This window comes from Physeter macrocephalus, chromosome 21 (assembly GCF_002837175.3).
Source record: "Physeter macrocephalus isolate SW-GA chromosome 21, ASM283717v5, whole genome shotgun sequence".
NCBI lineage: Eukaryota > Metazoa > Chordata > Mammalia > Artiodactyla > Physeteridae > Physeter > Physeter macrocephalus.
Window position 1 is genome coordinate 121,019,552 of NC_041234.1, and position 17,856 is coordinate 121,037,407.

The 17,856-nt window shown below is 61.8% G+C and overlaps 1 protein-coding gene and 1 long non-coding RNA gene across 5 annotated transcripts; one reads left to right on the forward strand and one right to left on the reverse strand.

Annotated features, from left to right (window-relative positions):
• Nucleotides 1-5,456: 5,456 nt before the first annotated feature.
• On the forward strand, nt 5,457-7,825 carry EMD (emerin). Of its 4 annotated transcripts, none has more exons than XM_007123275.4 (6): nt 5,457-5,686; nt 5,811-5,918; nt 6,079-6,156; nt 6,309-6,490; nt 6,962-7,008; nt 7,055-7,825. In XM_007123275.4, the coding sequence occupies exons 1-6, from the start codon at nt 5,605-5,607 to the stop codon at nt 7,422-7,424; spliced, it is 867 nt and encodes a 288-aa protein (XP_007123337.1). In that variant the 5' UTR covers nt 5,457-5,604; the 3' UTR covers nt 7,425-7,825. The 4 variants fall into 4 exon arrangements, with proteins under 4 accessions (XP_007123337.1, XP_007123338.1, XP_007123339.1 ...); XM_007123276.3 differs by having other exon boundaries at nt 5,466-5,686; nt 7,091-7,825; XM_007123277.4 differs by having other exon boundaries at nt 5,466-5,686; nt 6,357-6,490.
• A 1,572-nt stretch (nt 7,826-9,397) lies between these two features.
• On the reverse strand, nt 9,398-17,820 carry LOC114484709 (uncharacterized). The gene is made up of 4 exons (XR_003677899.2): nt 16,717-17,820; nt 16,491-16,602; nt 10,589-10,966; nt 9,398-10,369 (listed from the first exon to the last, which is right to left on the reverse strand). It is a non-coding gene; the product is annotated as an uncharacterized lncRNA (long non-coding RNA).
• Between the last annotated feature and the right edge of the window lie 36 nt (nt 17,821-17,856).

Consider the following 17,856-nt stretch of genomic DNA (forward strand, 5'->3'; position numbering starts at 1 on the left):
TGGCGGGGCGCCGCGGGGGCGCGCCGTGAGCTCAGGCGCCCGGGCCGCCGGCGACGCCCCCCCACCCCCGATGAGCTCACCGTCCAGCGAGGGGAGGGGCGCGCCCAAGGGGTCTGCAGGGCCCGCGTCTCAGCCCAGCAGCAAAGGCCACCTCCTCCAGGAGGCCGCCCACAGTCACGGTCCCCCGCCTTTGCCCCGAGCCTGGGCTGTCCAGACAAGTTTGGTTCTGCCCTTGGGGGTGGGGGGCGACAGGCCTTTGCAGGTGCTCAGCGAGCGCCTACCACCCGGAAGTCCGCACCGGGGCAGGGACCCGAGCCCCGCGACGAGCCAGCTCCTGGCTGCCACTGAGTTGGCCCCTGATGGGTGCCAGGCCTGGCCTGGAGCGAGCAGTAGAAATGTTCCGGATTCTCAGGGGCATGATGAGGCAGTGCTGAGCTCTGGGCGTGTACAGTGGGGTGCCACCGAGGGGCCAAGTGTCTGTGAACTGGGCAGGCACAGCCATGCCCCGGGGCTGCCAGGCTCCCTCCTCCTCTTCTACGTGCCCATTTCCTGGTAGCTTCATATTCAGCTCAAATGTTCCTTCCTTGGGGAAGGCCACATAAAACACTGTCTTAATATTTTGCCCACAACCCTCAATAAGAACTACATTTTACATCCTGAGCCAGTACCTGCACGCACACACAGATCGACACAAATAACTGAAACAAACGTTCCACCAAATGAGACTTTCCCTTACTGCCTGAAAACACTCTGATATATCCTATTCTAGTCTACTTCATAAAAAGAGAGAAAGAAAAGAAGGAAGGGGGCTTCCCTGGTGGCGCAGTGGTTAAGAATCCGCCTGCCAATGCAGGGGACACGGGTTCGAGCCCTGGTTCGGGAAGATCCCACATGCCGTGGAGCAACTAAGCCCGTGCGCCACAGCTACTGAGCCTGCGCTCTAGAGCCCTTGCGCCACAACTACTGAGCTCGCATGCCACAACCACTGAAGTCCGCGCGCCCAGAGCCCGTGCTCTGCAACAAGAGAAGCCACCGCAGTGAGAAGCCCGCGCACTGCAACGAAGAGTAGCCCCCGCTCGCTGCAACTAGAGAAAGCCCGCGGGCAGCAACGAAGACCCACCGTGGCCAAAACTAAATAAATAAATTTTTTAAAATACCTTTTAAAAAAAAAGAAAAGAAGGAAGGGAGGAAGGGAAAAAAGGAGAAGGAAGGAAGAGGGAGGAAGAAGTTTGGTCACACCTGCTAAAATGCTGGCTCTGCTGGCAATGACCTTTCCACCTTGACCCATGGTCAGTACTTTGGCCTTTGTCTCTCCCTGCTCCATCTACTGGGACCCCGTCCCCACAGCACTGGGGTTATCCTCACTTGATAGATGAGTGGCCTGAATTTAGATCCATGAGGTGGCTGTGTTGGAGCTCATGGCTAAGGCTGTCCTTCAAGGAGGGAAACCCGCCTACCACACGCATTGCAGTCAGAGCCAGGGGTACGATAAGTGGGGTAGCAGGAAGGAGACACCTTCATTTTAATTTTCTCTTTACACTACTATCTCCCTCCCCTCCCCCCACACCCCTGAGACACACGCGTCTCGGGGTCTCTACTTCTTCCAGGTCTGGGGGAACGAAGGTTTATACAGCACCAGCTCTTCCCTGGTAAAGACCGTAATAAAGACTTTTTCTCCTTGTGTTGAAGGTTCCTGAAAAGCACTAGAACCAGCTCCATTGCCACTGCCAAGGCAAGCTGACTCTCCAGCTAGCCGTGCCAACAGTCCCAAGGTGGACGGATGTGTTCTAGAGCTGGAACACAAGGTGTTAATTGAGAGGCTTTTGGTCAGCTAACCATTCCCTGCTGTATATTGACTGTAACAATCTTCCACGTGTTAATTTTCACAATAATCACCATTTTATGACTTTTGTTACTATCTGAGCAATGTTTTAAAGTATTTGATTGCCAGGCAAAACCCATAGGATGTTTAACATCCTTGAAGAGAAAAACTAAGTTTTGTATTGTACCAAAGTATTAAGGTTCTGATCTTTTAAAAAAACTATTTGTTTTATTTATTTGGTAACACTTTATTTGGTTGCACCGGGTCTTAGTTGCAGCAGGCAGGCTCCTTAGTTGTGGCATGCATGTGGGATCTAGATCGAAACCGGGCCCCCTGCATTGGGAGTGCAGAGTCTTAACCACTGCACCACCAGGGAAGTCCCCTTAAGGTTCTTATCTTAAAGAAAACATTAATAGCTCAGTGAATAATCGTCTCCTTGGACCTGACTGTTGAGAAATGTATTCATGTTGATATTACTTTTCCTTATAATTTTTGATGTTGCTGGGATTACAAGTTATGTAATATACTGCTTAGAATCCATTCCCCATTCTCAAAGGAGAAACTGTCTTCTTGTTCTTGACTTGGAATCGGTGGCTTCCAAGCCCCCTCTTCCCAGCAAGACTCCCCTCAAGGCCCCAGATTTCCCCTAACAGCTCCTCTGCTGACTCAGAACCCCCGCTGGGCCACACTGTCCAGGTTAGGACCTCGAGGGCTAGGTACTGGCTGGGGGAACATCCATGAACGAATTGCACTCGGGGCCCTTGTGCAAGTCACCTCCCTCTCTGGGTCCCCAATTCCTCCTCTGTGTGACAGGGGTGGTGCCGAGGGCCTCTCAGCTCTGACGGTCAAGGGCTCGCCTGGTTTCTGGTGGTCTGGGACGGGTCTGCCTGCAATGGGGCTGGACTTGGGCTCCAGGTGGGCTTGTGCGCAGGGGACCAGCACAAGTCAGACCCCTGGTGCTATCCATGGTGGGACCTCATAGCGGGGCAACTGGGGGAGAGGGAAAGAAAAGGCAGAGGGCCAAGGCAGGTGCCGGGGGAGGGGCTCTTCCTAGAGGAGAAGGCAAACTTAGAATTCCTTGACCTCAAAAGGAAACAGCTTGGGTCTGTATGGGGAGGGGTGGCGTGGGGAGGACAGCCTCTGGGACAGGGGCCAGCACTGCAGAGGGCTTGGAGAGGTACTGGGGAATCTGATCTTGCCCAAACTCCAAATTCCAGGAGGCCAACTCTGAGCGGCCCAGAGCCCAAACGCCATCTCCCTCCCTGCTCTGAGAAAAGCAGCAAGACCCTGCCCTGCCCAGGGCTCTTCCCCCTCGTACTGCCATGCATGTCTGGGGCCCTCATGTTTTGGGAGACAGAGCAGGCCTCATCTTTACTCTAAAACCCGGCCTACAGCAACTTTTCTGAGGGTCTTTGTGTGTGGTCAAACCAGGGCCCTATCTTCTCTCCACCTCACGAGCGAACCTCCACGCAGAGGAGGTCTGTGACCCTCACCAGCTGGGCCAGCCTCCTGCCTGGTCTTCGCCCAGGTACCAGCCATCATCTATGAGAACAGCCTCCCCAGGCTCCCAGTTCTGGGAGGAGCACTTCAGTTCCCTCACACTCCATCAGCTGCCTTTGTTTAAAACCTGACTGTCATCTCCTTCCCAATTTCCACAGGGCAGCTCTTTACTGACCAAGCCCCTCACCAACTCGTAGTGACAGTCCCGGCTCCCCAGCAGGCCTTGGCAGCCTTCCGTGGTTTGCCCCCTTCGGTCCCCTGGCCCCCCTGTCCTGGGGGCCCGCTCTGCACTACCACGGCCCTGAAGCCCACCGAGCCCCAGGTGCTCAGAGCCCACCAAGTCTTACTGGAACCCCGGAGCAGGTCCCTCTGAGTCTGGAAGCCCCCACCCCCGCCCCCCGCCGCTGCCTGGCCGCTGGTCACACTGGGCTCAGGGGCCATTCCGACGGGAGAGGAAGCCCCTCCCGCCCCAGGTGGACAGCTGGTGGGTGAGGCGGGCACTCGCTGTCTCTGCCTGCATCACACGGCGCCCCGTGCCAGTGCGCATCGGCACGCCCGGGCCCCTTCCAAGGCTGCTGGCTCCTGGAGTGCCGGTGGCCTCCTGGCCCAGTGCCCCATTTCCTCCCGGGTGGAGCGGGGAGGGAGGGAGGCGGTGGGGACCGCCGGGGCGCAGGTGCGCAGGCCAGGCCCTGCAGAGCGGGAAGGCCGGCTGGGGCAGGGGGTCTGGGGGTCTGCGGGGGGGGCGGCCTAGGGTTCGGGCGCTACGGGCTTCCCTGGCGTGGCGCACGCGCGCAAAGCGCTGCCAGCAGCGCCTGGCCCAGACCCGCGCTCTCCAAGGGCTCGCCCTTCAGATCGGGCCCCTTCCCGCTGCTGCTGCGGCCGGGAAACCCCAAGCGCCGGAGCTCAGCGTAGGGTGGACTGCAGGGGGGCTGCGGGGACCGAGCAGGGGCCACGAGACTCAGGGAGGGCAATACCACGGCCCTGAAGCCCACCGAGCCCCAGGTGCTCAGAGCCCACCAAGTCTTACTGGAACCCCGGAGCAGGTCCCTGTGAGTCTGGATCCCCCACCCCCGCCCCCCGCCGCTGCCTGGCCGCTGGTCACACTGGGCTCAGGGGCCATTCCGACGGGAGAGGAAGCCCCTCCCGCCCCAGGTGGACAGCTGGTGGGTGAGGCGGGCACTCGCTGTCTCTGCCTGCATCACACGGCGCCCCGTGCCAGTGCGCATCGGCACGCCCGGGCCCCTTCCAAGGCTGCTGGCTCCTGGAGTGCCGGTGGCCTCCTGGCCCAGTGCCCCATTTCCTCCCGGGTGGAGCGGGGAGGGAGGGAGGCGGTGGGGACCGCCGGGGCGCAGGTGCGCAGGCCAGGCCCTGCAGAGCGGGAAGGCCGGCTGGGGCAGGGGGTCTGGGGGTCTGCGGGGGGGGCGGCCTAGGGTTCGGGCGCTACGGGCTTCCCTGGCGTGGCGCACGCGCGCAAAGCGCTGCCAGCAGCGCCTGGCCCAGACCCGCGCTCTCCAAGGGCTCGCCCTTCAGATCGGGCCCCTTCCCGCTGCTGCTGCGGCCGGGAAACCCCAAGCGCCGGAGCTCAGCGTAGGGTGGACTGCAGGGGGGCTGCGGGGACCGAGCAGGGGCCACGAGACTCAGGGAGGGCAAGCCCCGCCCAGCGCGCGGCCCCACCCCACTTCCATGTCCTGGCCGGTTTCTGCCGGTTCCACGGCCACAGGCCCCGCCCCTCTTCACTTCGGGCCCGAAGAGGCCACCGGGTGACGTCTTGGCTCGCCGACCCCGCCCCGCTCCCAGGTCCCGGCGGGTCTAAGCTCGTCCCCCTCGCGCGCAGGCCCCGCCCCTCGTTCCCGTCTAGCCCAAACTCGCCTGCGTGTGACGTCTCTGGGCTCGCAGGCCCCGCCCCCCTCCCGGACGCACAGCCCCGCCCTCTCCCACGGCCCGACCGGTCCGCGGCTCTTCGGTTCTAGCGCGCCCTACATCCCTCTTTCGCCTCTAGCCAATCCCGTCAGTTTGTGACGTCTGGGCTCGCCAGCCGCGCCCCGCCCGTTCCCAGGGCCCGACCGCTCTGCGCCGGGGGCTCCCCGCGTCCTGGCTCCGCCCCGCGCAGCGCGCGCGGCCCGCAGGGTCCGCGGTTGGACGCGATTGTGACGCAGGCGTGACGCGGGCGTAACCGCTCCCGAGGCGCTCGCGCTGCCCCTGCCGCGCTCTGAGGCAGTCGTAGCTCGGCCCGTATCACCAGGCCCGGGCCACCCCCAGGCTTCTGCCGCCCGCTGCCCGCCATGGACGACTACTCGGTCCTGTCGGACACCGAGCTGGCTGCCGTGCTGCGCCAGTACAACATCCCGCACGGGCCCGTCGTGGGTACGCGGCGGCGGCGGGCCCCCTCTCCGCGCTTCGCCCCGCGCCCCCTTCCTTCACCCCTCTCCGCGCCGCCCCCAGTCTTGCGGCCCGCGCTCTGACCGCCCTGTGCCCCATGTCTGGTCAGGTTCTACTCGCAAGCTCTACGAAAAGAAAATCTTCGAGTATGAGACTCAGAGGCGGAGGCTCTCGCCCCCGAGCTCGTCCGCATCCTGTCTCTCCTATCGGTTCTCGGGTGAGGCCCCCGCCCCACGGCTCCACCTGGCCGCCCTGGTGGGACAGGGTTTGGGAGGAAGGGGTCGCGAGGGTGTGGCAGGGGCGCTGGCCGGGAGGGGCACGGGGGAAAGGGGAGGGGAGCCTTGGAGGCAAATGGCCCTGGCCCCTCCCCCATTCAGACTTAGATTCAGCGTCCGTGGACTCGGATATGTACGATCTGCCCAAGAAAGAGGACGCCTTACTTTACCAGAGCAAGGGTAAGGCAGGGGTGGGGTGGGCACCCTGACGCCTTCGTTCCAGCGTCAGGGAGAACCTGAGATCTCAAGCCCCGCCGTCCTACAGTAGTCCTGGAGGGGAGAAACCGAGTCACAGGCCCCCAGTGGGATTCAGATTAGGGCCCTCTGGCCAGGTGGGGACACCGTTGCTCGCTCTGCTACCGCTGCCCCCCCTCCCCAAGGCTGTAACGATGACTACTACGAGGAGAGTTACTTGACCACCAGGACTTACGGGGAGCCCGAGTCTGTGGGCACATCCAGGGCCTTCCGCCAGCCCTCGGCTTCACTCTCAGATGCTGACACCTTTCACCACCAGGTGAGCTGGCTATCGGGCACCCTGTACTTGGGTACAACCTGAGGGGGTGATTGCGGGGTTTGGATAAATCAAGGGGGCCACTGGGTGCAAATGGGGGCTCCCAGAGCCTCCAGGGAGAGGTGGGGTCTGCAGACACCTGCCAGGTCAGGGCCTTTTTTGGGGGGGCTGTCAGAACTGTTTGACTAGAGTGCCCGGTACATGCCCTGCACCCTTGCCTGGGATCTAGGTTTGAACTCTTTCTGAGAATCCTGGGGCAGAAAGTAGGGTGTAGGCAGCTGGGACAGTCATTTAGCAAGTGGCAACGCCCCACAGACATAAGGCCGGGAACCAAGAAGGGTGCTGGAGGGTGGCAAGGCCCAGGCCTTGAAGCAGTGTTCAGAATAAGCTGGGCAGGGAAGTTTGGACTGAGGGGTATGACAGGGCCACGCTGACCGCGCCAGCCAGTATCCTTACCCTGATTCACTTCTGTAGGTTTGCGATGACAATCTTTTCTCTTCTGAAGAGGAGGGCAAGGACAGGTGAGTAGTAGGGCGGGCCAGGGACCGGGGCTGATTCTGGGCTCAGGCCTTCCTGGCCTATCTGCTCCCCTCTTTGCCTCAGGGAACGCCCCGTGTATGGCCGGGACAGTGCCTACCAGAGCATCGCACACTACCGCCCTGTTTCCAACGTCTCCAGAAGCTCCCTGGGCCTGTCCTATTACCCCACCTCCTCCTCCACCTCTGCCGTGTCCTCATCTTCATCTCCTCCTCCTTCGTGGCTCGCCCGCCGTGCCATCCGGCCAGAAAAGCAGGCCCCTGGGGCTGGTCTGGGCCAGGATCGCCAGGTCCCACTCTGGGCCCAGATGCTCCTGTTCCTGGTCTTTGCTGCCTTCCTGCTTTTTGTTTACTACTCCATGCAGGCCGAGGATAGCAACCCCTTCCGGGCGGAGCCCTGAGGGTCTGGCTTTGTGTCTTGGGGCCAGCTGCTCTTGGAAGTCCTGGCTGACTGCCTTAGCAGCGTTTTCTGGGGGAGGAGGGGGGTTGGGGCTTTTCTGTGTGTTCTTGCTTGGGGGTACTGGAACAGGGGCAATGTTTGCTTCCCCTGCCTTGTCCTGCCAGGGAGGCAGCAGGCCTGGGCCCTCTGCAGCATGGTGGGCCTGGGCAGGTGTTCCTCTGGAGCCTCCTGGCCCTACTTGCCTCTGACCCTTAGGGCCTAGGAGGGCAAGACCCTTCTCCTGGAGAGGAGAACGTGGTTGTCGTCATTGCATGCCTCCTGTTCATTGCCACCTCAGTGGGGGGAATTAACCAAAGGCCGCCCTTTGTTTTCGTGGACAATAAAAAGACCGTTTATTTTTAACATGTGGGCTCTTCCCTTTAATGTGGGGAGGGGTTGGGCTGCCCCCTGCTAAGGCCCTCCAGGCCTTGGGTCTCCAGAATTGCCATCTGGCTTTGTTGGTTCTTCTTTTCTTCCTTTGCACTTGGGGTGGGGATCACATGCTACCCATGGACATATTTGTGCTTTGCTTTTGGGGTCCGCTTCCTGACTCGTTAGCCAAAGCTCTTGTACTACTCATAAAAATAACTGCCACACGGAGAACCCACTTAGAAATGCAGGCGAGGCTGTTTGCACGATGTCAGTTATGGGTGTTTCACTTTCCAGCAGACGCCAATCTTGGTGTCCAAGGGTGGGGGGGGATGAAGAGGAAACGAGGCATCTGCTTGGCGGGCCATTTCTGCTGGAAAGCTGATTGTTTAATGCTACAGGGGAAGGCTCCCAGTGCTCTGGAATGTTCCATCGCCTTTCGGTAAACCAGTTCTTCACCTGGCTATATTCTATCTTATTGCCAGGTTTTCTGCTGTGGGTATTTCATAATTTTCAAAGAAGGAAACCTAGGGTAGGCTGCCACAAGAGGCCGTGTGTCCTGGCTCTGCACTGCCAATAGAGGGCAGTAAAGCGTGGAGAGGCTGGCTCCGTGTAATCAAGTGGGAATGAGAGGCACCACGAGGGCTACCTCGTTGGGTGGGGACCTAGCATCAGTCCCTCTCACCTCTGACCGGATCCTTGCTACAGGTGACAGGACTTGGCAGGGCCTGGCCTCTCACCTGCATGTACACCATGGGCTCCTGAGCCTTTGGGGGCTCTTGAGCCTTTGGGGGCTCTTGAGCCTTTGGGGGCTCTTGGCTGTCTATGGCTGCATGGTGAGCTTTGGTCAGGGCTGGGACTGGAACCATCCTACCAAAGCTCCTGGACATTTCTTTCTGATGCATCCTAGTCTCCCCACTTTTTTTTCTGGAGTGGGGGCGGGTGTTTTCTTAAAAATAACATACTTTTTTGTGCATTTAAAATAAAAAAGAATGATGGGACTTCCCTGGTGGTCCAGTGGTAAAGAGTCCACTTCTGGGACTTCCCTGGTGGTGTAGTGGTTAAGAATCCGCCTGCCAATGCAGGGCACACGGGTTCGATCCCTGGTCCAGGAAGATCCCACATGCCGTGGAGCAGCTAAGCCCATGTGCCACAACTACTGAGCCTGCGCTCTAGAGCCCATGAGCCACAGCTACTGAGCCGGTGAGCCTAGAGCCCGTGCTCCACAACAAGAGAAGCCACCGCAATGAGAAGCCCGCGCACCGCAACAAAAGAGTAGCTCCAAAAAAAAAAAAAAAAAAAAAAAAAAGAGTAGCTCCCACTCGCCGCAACTGGAGAAAGCCCGTGCGCAGCAACGAAGACCCAACACAGCCAAAAATAAATAAATTTATTTTTTTTGGAATAATTTCTTGAAGGGGATTTCATGCAACTGTGTTTTATTGAATTTCAGGGAGGTTTCCCATCTGAAAGAATTAAAACTAAACGTGAATCCAAGTAAGTAGAAAGTGTATTTAAAATACTACCAGTCAGGGACTTCCCTGGTGTTCCTTTTTTAAAAAATCCACCTTCCAATGCAGGGTACACGGGTTCGATCCCTGCTGGGGGAACTAAGATCCCACATGCCATGGGGCAACTAAGCCTGCGTGCCACAGCTACTGACCTTATGCGCCTCAACGAGACAGCCCACGCGCCCTGGAGCCCACGCCACAACTAGAGAGAGAAAAACCCGCACGCCGCAACGAAGAGACCGAGCGTCACAATGAAAGATCTTCTGTACCGCAACTAAGACCCGACGCAGGCAAAAAATATATTTTAAAAATATTTTAAAATATATATAAAAAAGAATGAAAAAAATTGCTTCTAATTTTCTCACCCCTCCCACAGCCTCAGCCTCCTTTGTTTGCTGCAAGCCCCTCCCACCTGGCTCCCCCAGCACCCAGCCAACTGTGGCATGGACTCCCCAGGTCTCCAGCTTCGGCCCCTTGCCATCCCAGTGCAAGAGCTGAGACTTGTTTGCTTCATGGTGGGTGGGGGGCATGGGCAGGGGTTGCTGCCTCCTCATTGGTGACAATAAGGCCTGATGGTCAGCAATGAGCCTGAATGGGGGCTGGGGTGCAGAGGAGGTAGTCAGGTTGCCAGTGCACCAGAACTCCAGGGCGGCATGGTGAGACGTCTTGCTTCAGCAACGGATCCCAAATCAGGTATGTTGAGAAGAGGGACCGAGCCTGTGAATACAGCTCCCCACAGGCTCTCGCTACCTGGGACTGCTGTTCAGCTGGAGCCCCGCCAGGTCTGGGCGGAGAGGCAAGTGGAGCCTAGGGACGTGGGAAGGTTGACATGCTGATACTCTGTGGAGTAGCTGGAGCGGAGAGAAGGGACAGCATGGGATGGGCAGGGGCAGCTGGGCTTGCGCCCTCCCAGGGAAGGGGAGAGACATGGCACGGCCTCTGGGTGGAATGGTCCTCTCCAGGCCTCACGTTCTTGATCTGTTCCAGGACAGAGGGGGAGGCTAGGTGTGCTTGGCAACCACTGTGGTGTCTGAGAGAAGAGAGGAAAGAGTCCCCACCCAGGTGACACAGTCTCCGTTCTCATTTATTTATTCCCCAAGGGCAACCACATCCATTGGTCACCATGCACCAGAGGGAGGGTTGCTGCGGGCTCCTGAGTGGCTTCAAGCTTCCTGCCCCAGGGCTCTTAGACACCCCCCTCCCAAAGAGTTGTAGCTCCCAAGGGCTCTGGACCGCCCCCAGCACTCACCTTCAGGCTTGGCCCCACTTCCCAGGGATCTGAGACTACCTCTCACGAGAGCTCTGAGGGGCCCAGCTGCCTGAAGGTCCCCCGAGGACTCTGGAGTTCCATCACAGGGCAACTGAGGACTTCCATTCCCCAGAGCTTAGGCCATCCTCCCTTCCCCCACCAGGGGCTCCAGTGGTGCTGGGAACACAGCAGGGGGCAGCAGCTGCCCAAGGTTAAGGGGACAGTGACTACCCTGCTGTGTAGGTGCCAGCAGAACGGAGGGGGGAGGGAATGGTGTGGTGGTGGTCCTGCCAGGCAGGGAGGAGCCTGGTTGATGCAATGGAGCTGGTTGCAATGGACTTGGATGCGTGGCTGCTGCCAGAGGTCTGAGCCGCATCCCTGGTGGAGCACAGAAAGGAGGGCCCTGTGGGTGGGGCAGGGGGTGGAGCCAGGAATCCTAACTCAGGATCCCACCCTTGACCTCCATCCCCCTGTCAGGTCCAGGGTAAGCAGCAGAGAGTGTTCGGCAGACCGAGGTCCACCCCTACCTTGACCCCCACCCTGTGCTGGAGCTAGAGATGGTGGCTACTGGGTTGGTCCCCGCACTGCAGAGGACAGTCCATCCAAGAGAACAGTCCAAGGGGGACACAGCCTGTGGATCCACGACGATGGACCACCCCAGGCCCCCAGATTCTAAAGGACAGGAAAGTGCCACTGTTACTACCCCAGGGGCTGGCCAGTTGCCCTAGGTTCAGGGTGGCCATCGCTGGAGACTCTACCCCTCCCCCCAGGGCAGGCAGGACTCAGTGAAAAAAGTCAGGTCCCGCCCCCTGGCCCACCACTTCTCAGGCCATGCCTGATGCCTGGGGGTGAGGGGGGCAGGCACACTCTGGAGGCTTCTGGAAGCTGCTCAGCTAGAGAAGTCCAGCCAGAGGTGGTCCCCCCCCAGGCACCACCTTCTCCCCTCGGCCCACCAGGCGCCCCTCCCGCCGGCTCACCCACAGCCTCCTGCCTGCTCCCTGCACGAGTCCGCCAGGAGGAGACAGTGCTGTCTCCCGTCCTTTCCGAACCCGCCTGCTGGACGGGCCCCCATGGGAGAACGGCCCCAGAGCCAGGCTGAGCTTAACCGGGAGGCTCCGTCCCCGCCCCGGACTCCACATCACACCCAGGCAGCCATGAGGCACGCTAGGCGGTAGCGGGGGGGAAAAGATGCCACCCTGGAGGGGGGAAACAGGACCCTGACGACAGCCCTGAGGACAGAGGCCACGGGACAGACCAGGCCTGAGCCTGAGGCCCGCCCAGGCAGGGGTCAGGAGGGAGCGAGACTGGGGCGCCATCCCTGCCGGGGCTTCTGGGGGTGGGGAGGAACAGGCAGATGGCGCCAGGAAAAGGACCACCGAGACCCCATCCTGCTGGGGGGCAAATGGCTTGGGACCCGGCCCCACTGAGCAAATCCCCCAGAGGACACCCCGGCTGCTAGGAGACAGGGAAGTGCGAGGCCTGGGCCTCAGCCAGGTTCACACGCCACCCACCCAGAGCCAGCAGGGGTGGTGGCCCAGCTCCAACAGGCCCCACGCCCACGCCCGAGGCCCGCTCACCAGCAGGTGCCAGGAGCAGAGACGAGGCCCCAGCCACACGCCTTCCCCCAGGCTGGCCCCATCTCACCTACTAGGTCTGGGGAGGGGGTGGCTGGTCGCGCCAGCTGGGAGCAGCCCCCTGTCCTGCAGGTCCAGCTGCGGGCAGGGCAGGGCAGGGGGATGGTGGAGCTGACCACCCACACCCCTCGGCCAGCCTCCACCCCTGCTCTGGCCACACCTCTGCACCCGACCCTCCCTGCTGTCCGCTCCCCCAGGAGGATGGGAGGGACCCGGCTGAGGAAAGCGGAGCACCGGCCCCTCAGGATGGGACTGCCGCCCACCCGACAGTGAGGGAGCCCCAGCACTTCAACAAGGGAGACAGTAGTCTGGAGACCCTTGGGATTCCCGTGCAAGCCCCCAGCACGGGCGGCCTCACCCAACTCCAGGGCACAGGGCCAGGGCTCTCCAGGGCAGCCACCTCCACACCCCCCAGGAACCCCGATGAAGCCAGTGATGGGAGAGTGTGCGTGCGTGTGTGTGTGCGCGTGCGTGTGTCTGGAAGGTCCCCACAAGCCCAGCGAGGCCGCAGCCAGGGGAGCAGGACTGAGGACAGCGCTAAACAATGGGCGGGGCTGGGGGACTGCCCTTGGGTCGGAGCACCTGCTGAGGACGGGCCAGGTACAGACGCCCGCGCTCAGCGGGGTGGCACCAGGTCCTCGGGCGGGCGGAGAGGGTGAGGGCCAAGGATGTGCCCTGCAGGTGGGTGGCGGCTGGGTGGGGACAGGGCCTGGCTGCTGCCCTGATTATGCCCATCCGCAGAGCGGGCCGCTAGGAAGAGCTCCCCCGGGCAAGGGAGGGCCGGCGCCCACGCAGTGCCCCGGGCCCCCGTGGGCAGGCCGCCTCCGAGGGAAGACTGCAGGGGAGCCGGGCCCGCCTTGTCCTGCCTTCTGCCCAGGCCTGAGGGACTGGAAGGTGGCTCTACTTAGGGGGACAGTCAGATGGCCCAGGAGTGTGGGGCTGCAGCGGGCCCGAGCGTCTCCCGGAGCCCTAGGACCCTGCGGCCCCACCTCCCGGCCGGAGGGTGTCCCCGGCAGCCACCACCACAGCCACGAGGCCGGGCCCAGCAAGCACGGCCTCGGCCTCGGCCTCTGCTCCTGGGACGGAGACAGAGGGCCCAGCTCTCCCGACACCCACGGTCCTGGGGTTCAAGAAGTGCATGGCGGCCTCGGTCGGGGCCGGGGAGCTGTCTCCAAGGGCCCCGGCGTTGCCCAGCAGCGAGAGCCAACAGGAAAGGTACTCGCCGCCCACAGAACCTGCGTGACCAATTCAGAGCCACCAAGCGGGTCATCAGGGAGTCACATCTGAGTCCCAGCCAAGAAGGATGCGGCGGGCACCTCTCCCTTGGCCACAGTGGGAGCTCCTTCCTGGGACCAAAGGGACACTCGGCTGCCACCCCGGGCTGGCGCCTGCCACTGCTGAGCCATCACAGCCCAGCCCGGGGCTACCTGGCATGGTCACTGAGGACAAGGGGCTCGCCAGCCTGCACCCTCACAATGGGGCCCACCCCTCTCTGCTCCCTGCCCCTACCCACTTCCCAGCTGCTCGGTGGGAGGCTGGCAGGGCGGGGAGGGGAGTGGGGAGAGGAGGGCCTGCACCTATGGGCACAGAGAGGCCACCCCAGCCTCAGGCAAGGTAGCTGCCCCCGCCCCCACCCCACTGGGAAGGAGAGGGGGTGGGGACCTTGGAGGTGGGAGAGCACCGGGGCCCAGGCCTGGGGGCGCACTTGCATGGCCCTGGCAGTGGATGGGCTGCTGTGACGAGAAAGCGCTTCCGGCCCCCGCACCCACGGCAGCGCAACTAGCCGGCACTCCCACCAGGGCTGCAAACTCCTGGGCAGAGGGCACGCACCGCTGGCTTTGTGGGCCACGCTGGGGTCCTGCCACATGTTCTTTCTTTCCTCTGGCTTTTTCTTTTTTAACTTTGTTTTGAAAATTTTATCTATTTTTGGCTGCGGTGGGTCTTCGTCGCTGCGCGCGGGCTTTCTCTAGTTGCGGTGCGCGGGCTTCTCATTGCGGAGCACGGGCTCTAGGTGCGCGGGCTTCAGTAGTTCAGGCTCGTGGGCGCAGCAGTTGTGGCGCGCGGGCTCTAGAGCGCAGGCTCAGTAGCTGTGGCGCACGGGCTTCGTTGCTCCACGGCACGTGGGATCTTCCGGGACCAGGGCTCGAACCCGTGTCCCCTGCACTGGCAGGCGGGTTCTTAACCACTGCGCCACCAGGGAAGTCCCTCTTTCTCTGGCTTGTAGTGTGTTTTGTCTGCAACTGTTTAAAGGTGAAAAGCCACTCTGCCCTTACAAACACAGGCCCTCCCTGTCTCGGTCCTGGGCTGGAACCTGCCACCCCCCGCTCAGACGAAGAACGCATTGCCAAGGGGCCTGTGCGGACCAGGAGTCCCGCACCCAGATTCAGGAGCGAGGACACTCCTTGGAGCCTTCTCATCCGCCCTGAACGCGAACAAGCTACGCCCTAGCGGGTACCGTCCCCCTCCTCCGCTCTTCCTGGGTTGACCTGTGTGAGCCATAAAAATACAGCAGAGGTGAGGGGTTGTCACTTCGAGGTGAAGTTCTTAGAGGAACACTGCGGCCTTGATCTCGGGGCTGCTCTGTCCTAGGTGGTGGGCTCTGGCGAAGCCCTGCCCTGAGCAGCCCTAGGGACAGGCCCAGTGGGGAGGCCCGAGGCCCCGCCACATCCACGCACGCCATCTTGGAAGCAGAGCGGCCCCCGCCCATCCCCACACCCTAGGCAGACCAGGGGGCTGTGGCCCCAGCGGAGGACTCGACTGCAGCCTGTGATGGACCCCAAGCCAGACGCCCCCAGCCAAGCCTTCTAGAATCCTGTGCTTCACACACGCAGGAGATTACGACGGTTGGCTGTGTTAAGGTGCTACGATTGGGGTAGTCTCTTATGCAGCACCGAGTAACTAATACACGATGATTTTAAACGGAGAAGACCACTCCAAGTCAGTCTGAAGCAAACAAACCGACGAGAAGCCCCAGAAGCCATTAGGAGAAGCCTGGAAAGTCTGATGACACAAACACTAGAATCGTATGCCTGGCCAAACACAAACCCCAAACCACAAAGTCAAGACACAAGTGACAAAGCGGGGCAAAAAAATAGTAGCAAGACGTGACTCAGGGCTCATATCGTTAACGCATAGAGAGCTTGAACCGGTCAACAAGGAAAGCCCAACGACGCAAAGGAAAAGGGGGTGCAGGAGGGGACCGCGGAAAATGCAAGCCAAAGGCTACCCCCCCCCCCATCTGATCCCACAGCCAGAACGTGCTCGGGGGGTTGGGGTCCCAGAGCTGCCGGTTCCGGGCACACATGGTGGCTGGTGACTGGCACAGCATTTGCTCTGCGGCTCCAACTAGAAGGCGGGCCATCCTGGAGCCGAACAAAGACCAGCCACCGAAAAGACTGGCCAGAACGGTGGGTGGTGGCGCTGGGCGTTGAGCAGGTCTGGGCAGCATCACCCGGGAGCTGGGAGACCCTCTTGGTGAGGAACGTTTGGCAGGAAAGGCGGCGGCGGCGGCGGCGGCGGCGGCTGGAGAGGGCTGGCCACGCCCACAGACCAGACAACTGTCAGGGCCGTTCCGGGGCAGACAACCCCGTTTCTGGCCTCCACGCTCCCCCAAATCCACACTCATGGTCTCAGGGCTCGTGTTCCTTTCCCATCTCTGAGCTCGGCGGTCAGGTCTTTTTCCTCTGCCTCATCAGAGAGTTCTCCCCAACCCCACGCCCAGGCCTCCGCCCCTCCCTCCTAAGTGTCCAGATGTTACAGCCCCAGTCCGGGAACTGCTGAGCACGTGTACAAACCTGACACCTGATCCTGCCGGGGGTGGGGCGTGGGGGGGGGGCGGCGGGGCGCTGTGGACCACATCCTCAGGCAGGGAAGGGTGAAGGCTGCTCAATGGGAAGCCCCAGACCTCGCGAGAGCCAGCACCCTCCTGGCGCTTCCCAGGCCCGTGGGGACCCTGCAGAGGAGCCAGTCTGGGGTAGGGCAGGGGGCACACACCTAGGAGTCTCAGGCCTCTAGAGCAGTGCTTCTCACAGTGGGGTCCCTGGGCCAGCAGCAGCGGCACCCAGGATTGCTGGACTAGCAAATGCGCAGGCCCCGCCCCAGGCGTGCAAGAGCAGAGCCTCTGGGGTGGGGCCCTGCAACCCCGGTTTGAACGCGCCCTCCAGGTGTTCTTACGCGCCTCTCAGCGTGAGAACCACCACGGGGATGGACGGTTCCTGATCGCACCTCTTCTAGAGAAGCCATGAGCTTTCTCTCTCTGCGGGGCTCACCTTGACCTCCCAGGTGAGAGGCAGACAGGCAGGCAGGCAGGCAGGCAGGCACCCACAGGTTGTCCTGGAGAACAGGCGTGCTTGGGCAGGATTCCTTCCCAGCACGCCACACCTGTCAAAAGTGACATGGGGAAGACTTTGTTACTTCGTGCCATCCCCCTCCAGCAGCATGGACAGACACCCCTGGCAGACACCAAGTTTCCGGCACGGCCGCAGCTCTGCCCACCTCTCCCTGGATACCACGTGTGTGTGGAGGGGGGAGGATCCGTGCTTCACAGGGAACCGTCCGAATCACACTCAGGGGCGCTGGAACACAGTGGGCCAGGCAAGGGGTGGGGTGGCGGGAGGGTGGAAGCTCTCAGAAGCGCGGAGCCAAGGCCGCCCTCAGAGGCCAGGACTGGGGGGGTGGGGGCGCAGACGGAGTGTCCGTGCCCTTTGCCATCCCGGTGGGGTCGCCGCCCTCCTTTCCCCCCCTCACCGGGCCCCTGGGCACCCCCAATACACTGTCCCTGGCCATCTCGAGCGCCAGACGCCCTCAGGACAGTGCGGGGAATCCTGCCGGGAGCGGCGGGAGGGGCGCCCGACGGAGCCCCCGAGGTCTCCAGGGGCCTGGACTCGGTGGAGGCTTCTCCTCAGCCTCTCCCCGGGAGAGGGCGTGGGCCCCCGGGCGCTCGGGGAACGGGGACTCTGGCCAGGCCCAGGACCCAGAGGGGCGCGGGGCGGAGTACGGGGAAGGTGGGCGGTGACCACAAGGCCGGGGCGTCGTCCCGGGGCGTCGAGCCCCGCCCTGACTGCCCCCGCGCCGGTCTCCTCACGGCCCCTCAGCGCGCCCACCGGAACCCGCAAACACCGCTTTCCTGCCCACCCCTTCCAGCTGGCTCCGCCAGTGACCAAGCTCGACTCGTGACGAGACCCGCCCCCAGGAAACCCGGCCCCCTGGTGTGACGGGCACCTCCGTTGCCCAATCAAAACAAGCCGACCCCCTGCGCGCCCCTCTCGGCTCTGCCCCCCGGCGGTTTTTCCTCAGCCGCCGGCCGGGCCGGCTGCGGGCCTCTAGGTGTCCCCGCCGGGAGAGCGGGCACTGTCCGTGGAGAGTCGCGCGAGTGGTTCGACGTGTACACGCTAAGCCCTGCTTGTGTGCTTTTGGTATGAACTTGTATTATGAAGGAATTAAGTTCACAGGAAGTTACACGGAATCGTCCAAGAGGCCGGAGCACAACCCGCAGTTCCCCCAGCGTCAGTCAGCCTGTTGCACAGCTAGTGGGACCGCACACCAGGAAAGGGCATTGGTGCCAGCGGAGAGCTGCTCCGGGTTTTATCCCCGTGTGTGTGTGTGTGTGTGTGTGTGTGTGTGTGTGTGTGTGTG